This window comes from Hemitrygon akajei, chromosome 5, assembly GCF_048418815.1.
Source record: "Hemitrygon akajei chromosome 5, sHemAka1.3, whole genome shotgun sequence".
NCBI lineage: Eukaryota > Metazoa > Chordata > Chondrichthyes > Myliobatiformes > Dasyatidae > Hemitrygon > Hemitrygon akajei.
The window spans coordinates 66263297-66276199 of NC_133128.1; the positions used below are offsets into that span (position 1 = coordinate 66263297).

At 38.3% G+C, this 12903-nt stretch overlaps 1 protein-coding gene across 9 annotated transcripts in view; it reads right to left on the reverse strand.

Moving 5' to 3' along the window:
- The window catches only part of dmd (dystrophin), a 1932045-nt gene that overhangs the window by 541003 nt on the left and 1378139 nt on the right, over positions 1–12903 (reverse strand). For all 9 annotated transcript variants that reach the window (XM_073045659.1, XM_073045653.1, XM_073045656.1 and 6 more), the window contains 2 exons: positions 9979–10126; positions 6946–7095 (listed from right to left, as the gene is read on the reverse strand). In XM_073045659.1, the coding sequence (XP_072901760.1) occupies positions 6946–7095; positions 9979–10126 (298 nt within the window). The remainder of the gene's footprint in view (positions 1–6945; positions 7096–9978; positions 10127–12903) is intronic.

The window sequence follows — 12903 nt, forward strand, 5'->3', positions numbered from 1 at the left end:
AATGGTGAGTGCATGGAATGGGCAGACGGCAGTGGTGGTGGAGGCAGATACGATAGGGTCTTTTAAGAGATTTTTGAATAGGTACATGGAGCTTAGAAAAATAGAGGTCTATGGGTAAGCCTAGTAATTTCTAAAGTAGGGACAACAGTGTGGGCTGAAAGGCCTGTATTGTGCTGTAGATTTTCTATGTTTCAATGTCTATGTTTCTAATATGGTTCATTTCTTTCCACTGACAACAGGTAGACAGGGTGGCATCAGTTGATACACTGAGAACAACAGGCAGAGTGTACAGGATGAACCAACACTTGGAGTACTGTGTGCTTGTCTAGTCACCTCGCTCCAGGATGCTATTCAGCTGTAAAGGCTACAGAAAAGATTTACAATCATGTCACTGGGACTGAAAAGCTTGAGTTATAGGGAGAGACCGCGTGGGTTGTAGGCTTTTTCCTTGGAGTGAAGGAGGCTGAAGGGTGATCTGAAAGAGGTGTATAAGATTACAAGGAGCATATATACTCGAGGTTCAATGATCATAGATTTTTTTCTCAGTAGTGGATTTTAAAATTAAAGGGCATAGATTTAAGATGAGAGAGGAGAGATCTGAAGGGAACCTGAGGGAGCAACTTTTTCCACACAGACAATGGCAGAGAAATAGAATGAGCTGTCAGAAGAAGTGTTAGAAGCAGGTACTCTCACAATGTACATTTGGATAGTTACATAGATAGGATAGTTTTAGAGGGAATCGAGCCAAATGCAAACGGAACTAGTTCAGGTAAAGAACTTGGTTGGCATGGGTGAGTTGGATTTCCATGCTGTTTAAATCCATGACCCCCTCACAAAAAGCACTGATTGTCCATGTTCTGCGCAACTACATTTTGGGTCACCACAATATAACTTCTGTTTGTTGTTCAAAAGTAGGCCTTTTAAAGTGCCAGATACATCGGAGTCAGTTTTTGAATTTTATAGACAAGGCAATAAATAGATAATGATAGAAAATGTTAGAGTAGGTGTTGCATCAATTAAAAAGAGACAAAATTCTGTGCAATACACCATCGATTTCAATTTCTTGAGAGACGTAGAGCTGTCACATTTACTTACTAAAAGTACTGCAACAGTTTTTCACTTGTGGATTAAGTAGTAATTCCAAATGGTAACTGAACACTATGCATATAGGGGCTAAAAAGGGAAAAAATGCTTACCCTAAGACAAAGTAGAACATGTTGAATTCATATTTCAAGTTACTGATGTTTCAGAATTACTGACCTCAACAATAATTCTGTTCCTCTCTCCACTGATGAAGCTTGAACTACTGATTATTTAGTTTCAGGTTTTCATCACTTGCAGCATTTTGTTGATGCTCAACTGTAATCAAGCCAGTCTAATTTCCTCCAGCTTCTAACAATGTGCAAGCTTCATGATTCGGTTGTGAAGGCCTCCCCAGCTAGGATTGGGAAAGATGCTGTTTCCTAACTTGAACGGGTCAAATGCAACTGGGATCAGTGAAATTTATACAAGGTTTGTCCAGAAGAGCTCCTGAATGTGTATTCTGACCTTGGTGCGCGGCAGCTATTGTCTATCCATCTGTCAGATGCTCCATGTAAGCGACCAAGCTGTACAGCTGCTAAAGGCTTCTGTCTGTGGCCAGTGTTTCACAAGAACAATTTCACTTAGCCTGAATCCTTCTTATTTTCAGCCCCTCTGGTATGCACATACAAAACTTGCAGTGAAACCAGTCAAGGCAATGTTGGAATTGCCAATAGACTGGCTTTCTTGGCTGCATGCATTTAAAATTATGTTGGATGAAGCCACCATCCGCAACCTGCACTAATACTCATCACACATACAGACTAAAGGCTGATGCTGAATGAACGAGGCAGATGGGAATTCTGGCATCCCGCTTACTCTCTAATAATCCGGTTCATTTCTTTCCACTGACAACAGCCCAGGAATAACATTAAAGTGCATTAAATTCCCATAGCAGACCTCCAATGCATTCATTCACTGACTCCGAGCCTAATCTATCAATCCATTTACTGCACAACAAAATATGTGAAACCGATTATAAAACTGTTTCCCTAAACTGGTCCAAAGGAACAGAAACTGATAATGTTGGCAAGTACAGTTCTCCAGCCAACATTGTTCCCTGTGTCAATTTGTCACCTCAAGTGAGAGTTCAAAGGCAATAGAAATACTTCTATTGGCAAGATGATTAATGTGCTTAGTTTCATCCAGTGTCAAAAAAGGAGCTTTAGAAGAAATCATTTAGATTGCTCAGAATTAAGTACAAATAGTTAAATAAAGAAGGCGTGATAAGGTATAGGGTTTACATTCTCACTGGATATTTTCGTTACTAGAAAAAGATCTGTGCCAATTGAATTGAGTGTATCAGTACATAGGTATAAAAATATCCCATTTTAGCTAATTCTGGGCTGCAAAAGACGAGTAAAAAGATCCAATGCTATATGTTATGCATTTGATGCCATATCACGTTTGCAGATATTAATACAATCCACAGCACTTGGCTTCTTGTTTGTAGGCAAAAGGACTAAAAGATGTCCATTGCAAATTGCTCAAAAACTAATTGATGCTTGTCTCAGGTCTGATTAGTCTTCCAAGTTTGCAGCACCCTAACCAATGGGTTTTATCCATCAGCCAAGGATGAGGAAGTGGTGGTAACAATGGGCCAGCAGGAACCTTTTCATTTGTTCAGCAATACCCCTTTCCCCACCACTCCTAGTTTCATGAGAACACAACTTGTTGATTGCCACATCAGATCAATCACCAACTCCTCTAACTCCAAAGCTAACTCGCCATTCCATTCTCGTGATCTCCCTGGGAAAATACTTGTGGGCTTTAAAATAAATGTGAGAATAAAGCCTCATTGAATTTCTAAGTTGGAACGCAATTCATTGGTTTCATGTTATTGAAGTTTTATGACCAATAACAGGCAAGCCTTGGTGTGACCTCTTTGTAGCCATTGCTAGTTTCAAATCCAGATTCTGGCACCTACCAACTTCTCCATTATGAGACTTACTACTGTAATTTTTCAAATACGCAGTTAAGTTAAGTCCTGACACAAATTTATGGACCTGCGAAAAGGAACAAAAAGTTGGCAATATCCATTTCACTTGTTTTACTAGGTTTCTTAAAGAGATCGAAGCCCAGGGAATGATGGGGAAGGAAGTGGCGTGGTGCAAAAATGGCCCAGTTCCAGCAATTACAGGCTGAGTGGATGGATTTTTTTTAGATTATTACATCTGGATTTTAATTAGTCTTTTCAGGTGTTAGAAATTACTGTGACTTGTGTGGAGCTGTATAATCACAACCAATTTATGCATGACTGGTAGTGTCATAGATATCCATGAAGACAATTATAGTCTGGGATATTAAGATCATAATGGTAAGTGGCCTAGGAAAAAAGTGACCATTTAGGGTTGATGTTCATCAATGACAACACATAGGGCTGTACCTTCCTGATCTTCAACTGCCAGTTCCAGAGAGAACCAACTGATAACACACCATATCATTTTTGAATGTAAGATCTGCAAAAGTCTAATGTCACAATATGAGAATTATTACCAAACACTAGGCTTGGACTTGGAAGTAAAACTCCACTGAGTAGATTGTAAAAAGGCGGATATGTGAAGTGGAATTGTGTTTCCTTCAAAATAAAGCAATCAGCCTTCTGTTTAATACTCAGGTCTCTTTAAAAAGGATGAAGGGATATGTATGAGAAAGTACCTGTCAAAAAAAATCAAAGTACCCATCACATTTTCATAAAAATAAGTCATCAGTTCCTTACACCAATCCAGCTTTTTTATACAAATTTCTTTATGAGAGGCTTAGATAGATTGGATAGCTGGCACCTTTTTCCAGCGGTGGCAATGGCCAATATCAAAGGGCACCTATTTAAGTGTGAGTGGAGGAACGTTTAGGGGAGATGTCAGAAGTAGGATTTTTTGACAAAGAGTATATGTATCTGGAATGCATTGTTATGGGAGGTGGTAGAGGCTGATACAATAGTGTCGCGATGTGCTACACACAGCGCTGAAATGACGACACGCAGTCGGTAAGTCGTTTCGAGACTAGTTTATTCAAACTTCACGACGCTGGCATTTAATCCCTAGCGCCCGCCCTCTCAGGGCGGAAATGACGTCAGAGGTGCATTACCAAAGTCTCCGCCCGCGCGCTGGCTATTTGTGAGCCGGTTCGCCTGTGCAGAAAGTGGGTCGCCACAACAGAAACATCTAAAAGACTCAGACAAAAGTTTATAAGGAAAATGGAGGGTTATGGAGGGAAGGGTTAGATTGATCATGGAGGAAGCTTATATACCGTGGGGGCCATGGCAGTGTAACAGTTAGCCTAAGACTATTACAGCACAAGGCACTGGAGTTTGAGAGTTCATTTCTGGTGTCCTCTGTAAGTAAGTTCGTATGTCCTTCCCATGAAGCACATAGTTTTCCTCCAAGTACTCCGGTGTCCACCAACAGTCCCAAGACATACCAGTTGGTCATTATGAATTCTCCAGTGATTAGGCTCGAGGTAAGTCAGTGGGTTGCTAGGTGGCATGGCTCAGTAGGCCGGAAAGGCTTGTTCTGTGCTGTATTTCTAAATAAATACATACTGTAAATATATAGGTTGACACAATACCGTGGGCTATACAATGCTGTACTGTTCGGCATTCTATCACTGTCACTATTGCGCGAAGCCACAATAGGTCTACAGCAAATGCAATCTTACTGGCTCGCCACTGGACCTTGGACCTCCTGGACAACAGCAATACCTATGACCGGCTGCTGTTTACTGATTACAGCTCAGTGTTCAATACCATCATTCCCTCAGTACTAATCAACAAGCGTCAAAGCTTCTATGCCTCCCTGTGCAAATGGACCTGTGACTTTCTCACTGGGAGATCACAGTGAGTGCAGATCAGAAATAATCTCTCTGCCTCGCTGATAATCAACGCCCCAAAGACTCATGATTAGCCTGCTGGTCTCCTCTCCCCACACCCATGAATGTGCGATTAGGCACAGCTCCAATGCCATCAATAACCTTGATGATGACAGAGCTGTTGGCAGAATCTGAAATGGTGATGAGGAGGTGTACAGGAGTGAGGTAGATTTGCTAGTTGAGTGGTGTCCCAATAACAACCAAGGAACTGACTGTGGAATTCAGTAAGCCAACGTCTGGAGGACATACACCTGTCCTCATGTGGGGGGGGCAGCACTGGAAAGGGTGAACAGTTTCAAATTTCTGCTGTCACCATCTCCGAAGATCTGTCCTGGGCCCAACGTACTGATGCAATTGCAAAGAAGGCAAGCAAGGAGAGATTTTTCAAAAGGAGTTTGAGGAGATTTAGAATTTGACCAAAGACTTGCAAATATCTATACATGTATTGTGGAGAGCATTCTAACTGGTTGAATCATCAGCTGGTATGAAGATGCCAATGCATAGAATCAGAAAAACATGCCAGCGCTATCACGGGTATTAGCCTCCCCAACACTGAGGATATTTTCAAAAGATGGTACCTCAAGAAGGCAGCATCCATCACTAAGGATCCACACAACCCAGACCATGCCCTCTTCTCATTACTACAATCAGGGAGTATGTAGGTACAGGAGGCTAAAGGCACACACTCAACATTTTAGGAGTTACACACACAAAATGGTAGAAGAGTTCTGCAGGGCAGGAAGCATCAATGAAAAGGAAAAAAGAATCGACATTTCAGGCTGAAACCCTTCATTGCGACATATTTCAGGGACAACTTTTTCCTCTCCGTAATCAGATTTCTGAACAGCCCATAAACCCATGAGCACTACCTCACTACTTGGCTCTGTTTTTGTTTATTTTGTTTATATTTCTTATTGTAACTTCTAGTATCTTTTTATGTATTGCCCTGTAATGCTGCCACCAAAAAAAAACAAATTTCACGGCATATGCCGGTGATAATAAACCTGATTCTGAGCCGCATCTTTGCGATTCTTTGAAATATAAACACAAAGTAGCACAACTTATAAGCCAATTAGCAAGTTGGTTGCCTTGAAATTGCTGTATAACTTAAGTAATTATTAGGTCACTAGTCCTGAATCATGAAGCAAAAGTTAATGTTTTGTTTTCATGATTCAAGAATAATACAAAGAGAATTGACAGAAAACTCTGCTTTATGTGTTGAATACGTCAGGAGGGCAACAATGCCAAACATAAAGCCTAAACTATCAGCTCTATACACCAGCTTAAACACTAAATAAAACAAATCATCAAAAATTATAGAAGAATATCCTAGGGCTGAAATGGCTAACACGAGAGGGTATAATTTTAAGATGCTTGGAAGCAGGTACAAGGGGGATGTCAGAGGTAAGTTTTTCCATACAGAGAGTGGTGGGTGTGTGGAATGCACTGCCAGTGAAGGTGGTAGAGGCGGATACAATAGGGTCTTTTCAGAGACTCTTAGATAGGTACATGGAGCTTTGAAAAATAGAGGGCTATGCAGTAGGGAAATTCTAGGCAGTTTCTAGAGTAGGTTACATGGTCGGCACAACACTGTGGGCCGAAGGGCCTATAAAGCACTGTAGGTTTCTATGTTTCTAATATCCCCCGCAAACATTTTTCATTTCAAAAACATGCAACGTAGATAAAGCATTAAAATGATTCAATGCAACACAGGCAGGTTTATCCGTTTGAAGAAAAAATTACAAAAGTTTTCCAAAAACCTAACTTAACTAGAATGTTTCTAATCAAAAATTAAGCCAAAGGACAATATTCATTCATACATCATGTTTCTGGCAAAGATATGCATTCAACAGACATAACCAACAGCATAAAATTGCTAAACAAAAATATGCAGTTGCGATATTTGCATTTTTCAGTTAATCATCCTAATAATTAAACCAACTATCTAATTAAACAGCTTTATGCTGGGCAAGGTGCACAATTTCCAATAGTTCGTACCTTTGTCCAGCAATTATTCGCCTGCAGGAGATCTGTTTCCAATTTAAAGCGTTGTTCTGGGGCCAGAGTCTTGCTTCTGAGTGTTGTTCCTCCTCTTTCATTTAAACACTTCAATATCCCTTTCCGCCTAGGCAGTTCTTCCACTCGTAGCTAAAATAAATTGGAAGATGAGACGCATGTTCCAATTTAGCACCATTTTTACTCAAAATCTAACTATAAATTATCATGCATACTTTTGTATTCGTCTGAGGGCTGGGTTTTCTTCTAGGATTCCCTCTTTTTTCTGTAAACCCAGCACTTCTCGGATCAACAAATGCACATGAGGGCAAGGCAAGAGAGAGAAGGAAGCTTGTATCAAATTCTGATACTTTAATAGAGTATAGGGATGAAATTAAAGAGAAATTTGGAAAGCAAAGAGAGGATATGGAAAAATACAGGAAAATAAAATAACATGCGTAGTAAGTAAATAAGGAGTGATGCAAAAAGAGTAGGAGTCAGAAATGCTTTGTGTGGAATGGTTCTGCTTCTTCATAAATACTTTGCAATAGCCTTTGCTCAAGAGAGGGTGGCAAGCACAACACCATTAAAGAAGAACATGAAATACTGGATGGGATAAACAAATTATTTTTGAAACTGTATAAATTGTCAGTACTAAATAAAGTAAATCCCAGCAGTTAAAAGAAGCAAGCAGAAAAATTGCAGAGTTCAATTCTTCTGGCCTATCAGAGTATTGCCAGAGGACTGTGAATCCAGTTCCTCAGAGATGGGGAAGGAGCTGTTGGAGAAAGAGATAAATCCTGTAATTGCTGGTTAGTGAAGCTTGGGCAAGGTATTGGAATCAATTCTAATGGTCAACATAAGCAAGTAAAAACCTTCATTCAGAAAATTAATTGGAGACAGCATAGATTTGATGAGGGATTATCGTGTATAACAAACTTAATTAAATTGTTTGAGAGGTAATCAAGTGAGCACATGAGGGCAATCAATTCGATGCAGTGGATTTTAACATTATTATTTCAAAGGTTTCATAAAACCTGAGAGTCAAAACAATAAAAGCCAGTGGGAGGAAGCAAAATGTAATGGTGACAAGAATCTTTGAGAATGAAGAAATGTTCTGAGTTAGTGTAATGAAAGGTCTTTGGCCTGGGACAATAACTTTGTTTCTATCTCAAAAGATGCTCCTTGACCTTCTGAGTATTTGCAGCATTTACTGTTTTCACTTTGGATTTCCAACATTTGCAGTTTAAAATTTTTTTCGAGATTATCAGTTTCTATCACCATCTCAGTGAGGCCTGTTGCATTAGTGCATTGGACATAAGATATCAGAAGACCAGTTCACTTACTTATGACAACAGGCCAGCATATTTCTGATGTATCATTTAAAGTGAAATTAATTAATTATAATTAAAGGATGGAAATGCAAATTTAATATCTGTGAATTAATTCCCAAGGTAAACAAGGTATGTTGGTAAACCTGTAGTGACTAAATTCATATTTGGGCAGCACTAGAGAGTAAGGGGAGTGAAGCCACCAGTGAGGATGATTCCTTCTGTTCCTTATGGAGCACACTGTGGAAAATGTAAATATCATTATTTAGTTTTTCTTTCTTTGAGCTAACCAGGAAAGATTGGAAACATATAAAAGGCATTGACCTGTTTAAGATTTGATGTACCATTCAGCTTTCAATATGCAGATATGTCAAAGCATCTTGTGGGCTCATCCCAATTTGTATTTGTTATTGCTAAGCACAATCAACATTCACAGATTTTTCAAACAATTTTCTCCTCAAGAAATAATACTTCATTTACAAGTCCGTGGTTGACTGAAACGCTGCTTCTTGACAACATCGTTCTAACGTGTGCTGATCCTGAGTTTTTCAAAAACTAATTCTAGTGTCAGACTACAAAGGAAATCCAGTTAGAGCACAAGGATGTCACAGCCACTCTGAAGAGAGCACCCAAATAACATGACCAAGCTGGACCTGTTACAGGAACAGCATCTCAGTTTGAATGAAGTGTATAAGCTGTGAGGTCCAAGGCAAGTGTGACTTAGTTTACACATTGTAAATTATTTTACTTTGTTTAAACACACCTTATTGTTTTTTTTAGCATTTATACATTCTTTTTGTAAAATTTATATTTTTTTCTTTCATAGTTCTGGTATGCTTTGAAGGCTTCTAAATCTCAAAGGCATTCAGAAAGATCACAAGTTCTTATTCACATCAATAGCCAACTGGAATGCATTTTATGGCTATTTTTTGGGATGATTTAAATGTTCATGATGACACCTCTGTATAGGAGCTAGCCGAGTTCAGTGCTGCCTTGGGAGTAAGCCTGTAGCTAGAGATTAAAATAAGTTAAATTCAGTCTCTTATCTTGAGTTATTAGCAAGTGCAGGCAATTCACTGCTGAGCATGAAGTCAGGGCTATTTGTATCATCCACGGTTATTATAAAGACTTTTTCTTCTGCTTTAGTTTGTTCATCCAACATTCCCTCATATCCTTTGAGTTCTTTATGACAAGCAGTGTGAAACGCCACTGTGTTTTGACCATGTTCATGAAAACACAAGAAAACTATATGACAAAAAGAAAACTATAACACTAGCAAGTCTGTTTGCGTGGGGTTCATTTGACACTTAGATGCATTGCTTTCTAGTTTGGGATTATTAAATGGTGACAAATACAAGATCTTTAAATTTCTGAATATAACAAAGGACATTTGTCCTCCTACTACTCAGGCTCAGAGCAAGTAACAACAGAATTCACAAACAAATTTGGGTAACTCTACATTTAGTGCCACCCTGCTGAGCACCTCTGTTCAATAATCCGCTGGAGCACTGCAGAGAAGTATTAATTTGATACTTTTATTCCTAATGATGAATAATTTAGAAGCCTTTTAAAATGTGCACAGCAATTTTCAAATGGACCTCTTAAGTGTGCTTAGGTGCATATATTTATAGGAAATAAACAGCATGAAATAAGAATTTGGCACTACAATGAAATTCACATTTTTAAAGCAGTGTTGGGCTATTACCTTGACTCTCTCTAGTGACTCTTTCAGCTGCAGCTCATTTCCAGGTTCCGATACTAATCTCAAAGTCTTCTCTGTATCTTCCAGCCAACAGGAATACTCATTCAAATCTTCCTGTAATTTTAAAAGAATATTCTTCTCCTCCTCCAACCTGTTGTAAGTAAAATAACAAAGATCATTGATGTGAATTTGGAAATTAGAAATGCCCACATTTGCACTACCATGATCACTACAATCACTAAATATATTTACAAAAAATACATCATGGACCTTTGTGAAACACTGAAGACTAAATGCAAAGAAAAATAATTGAACATCTGTGCTACTGTCATCAAAACTTAATGTGGTATTAAGTGCATCCGATGGTGTCCCAATACATTTATATATAACAACATACTAAATCATGTTGACCTTGTATTTTACATTTTCTGATGATGGAAAGTGATCAAACATAAATCTCTACTTTGCACCAATATACAGTATCACATATCCATAATCTCATTAAAATTTGCCTGCACAATTGTGTAACTCGCTCACAGGAAATCATAAATACTGAATACATAAAATAAAATGCTACTACCAAGATTCAAAAAACTCAACTATTTTGAACCTGCCCTTGAATAAGTGGGGGGAACAGAAGTAAAACAAAAATCAGGTGGCTCATAATAAGTCATGTACTGCTAGCAACCTGTGCTGAACTAAAGCAAAGGACAAATAAACTGATTAATAGAAATTTATTTATATTCATTTTTATTACATTGGTTTTCTGAATCACTATCACTGTCTGTGATCACAATTTGTAGATTTTATTTTAATTATCCAGTTTTTAAAATAACACATACAGTGTGCTCTGACATTGCTTGGGCAATTGTTCACGACTAAAATTATAGTGAAACCTTGCATTCTGCTTAATGGAGGGAAACATTAAATAAAAGCGCATTTGTTCTAATGGTATTATAATCTCTACATTTTCGGGGTGGCATGATCACGTAGTGGTTACTGTAACGCTATTACAGAGCAAGCAACCTGGGTTCGATGCACTGGTGACTGGTATATACTTTCTTCCTGTGACAGCATGGGTTTCCTCTGAGCGTTCCAGTTTCCTCCCACATTGCAAGGAAATACAGGTGCATAGGTTAACTGGTCAGATGGGTACAGCCGGCAGTGCAGCCTCATTGGGTGGAAGGGACTAATACCATGCCCTATCTCTAAATAAAATAAATTTTGGTTGCAGCAAATGACATAAATTGCATTTCCCATGTAACTTTACATTTTTGAAAGTTCAAATTTATTATCAAAGTACGTACACTGTATGTTACAATATACTGCCTTGCGATTCATTTCTTGCAGACATTCACAGGAAAAGTGAAATAGAACAGAATTTTTATGAAAAACTATATATAAAGACTGACAAACACAAATAAAGCCAAACTGTGCAAACAAAATAATGAGATCACGATTTGTAAATGAATCAGTGGATGTAGAATCAGTTCAGAGTAGTGATGGATGAAGTTAGCCATGTCAGTTCAGGAGCCTGATGGCTGTAACTAATTGTTCCTGAACCTGGTATTGTGGGAACTCCTACCATGGCCTGGATGGTGGGGGTCTTTGATGAAGGTTGCTGCTTTCATGTGGTCGCGTTCCATGTAAATGTACTCAATGGTGGGGATATGTATAAAGTAAAAAATGGACAGTTACCACAAAGTATCCAAAGATTGTTTAAAATGAAAGAAAGTCAACATGATTTCAGAGGAGCATGTCTATCTCAAAAACAAAGGATAAGAACAAATGTAAAAAATCAATGTATTTCAGTCAGAGGGGTGAACCTATGGAACAGTTGTAGTGCAAATTTAAAACCATGCACCACACTTAACAAGTTTTTTAAAAATTTAAAAATTATTTAATGAACAAATATAAAATATGTGATTTAAAATGAATGGGAGTAATGTAAATAAATGATACTTGGAACTGGATTTTGTGTTAAAAGATTATGAATTTTTTTGTTTTGATGTGATGATTGACACCAAATATGTTTTTATATAAGTAAGAGTGGTAGGCGTAATAAGCTGTAGCTTCAGCCTACACGCTTTCGGTCTGTTTTAAAGATTTTTATTATTTAATTTTGTCTTATGAAATCATGTTGAAAATTATGCTTTTTGTTACATTTGTACTGACCGAAATAAAATTTCATTCATTCACACTGATGGACTGAGCTCTATCCACCATTTTCTGTCGCATCATCTTATATCCAACCAGTAACACGCTCTCTTAAGGACCTCCTCATTGACCAAGCCATTGGTTACATCTCCCAATTGCTCCTTTCCAACTTCAAGTCCAACATCTTTAAGTCCATTAATTAAGCTCCTTGAGGTTTTTTTTTACTTCAAAGGTACTGATATAAATGTAAACTGCTGTTCTTGCCTTTTAATCTGGCACAGACTGCTGGATCAAATAATTAGCCTTCTACTAATTCTTGTGGTTCTGCATGAATGGAGGCTGGATAGAGTCAAATTACAGTAATTCCTAATAGGTATTGGTTGCAACACACTTCGGGGCGGTGATATTGGGGGTGGGACAGGGTGGTGAATTTAGCTACTGTTTTCGTTCTGCATTCACCAGCCCATAATTCAACTGAATGTAAAACACTGATCAGTGCACAGAAATCCTAACCCCCAATTATACTATCTGGCCCAGATATTTTGGCTTCTGCATAATATTAAACTCCGAGTGGTAAAAATCTCATCTTTACTGCATGCAGAGAATCTTATTTTGCTTTTTCTAGTGTGAGGTCAAACTATAATCCAATTTAAGGCTGCGTTTAACTCTACCTGTAGCAAAATCACGTTGTTCCAACACTTGCTGCATTACTCCAAGACACATCACTAAGGCAAAGCCAAGTAAACTCCACTTTAATATTAGCTCTTAGTA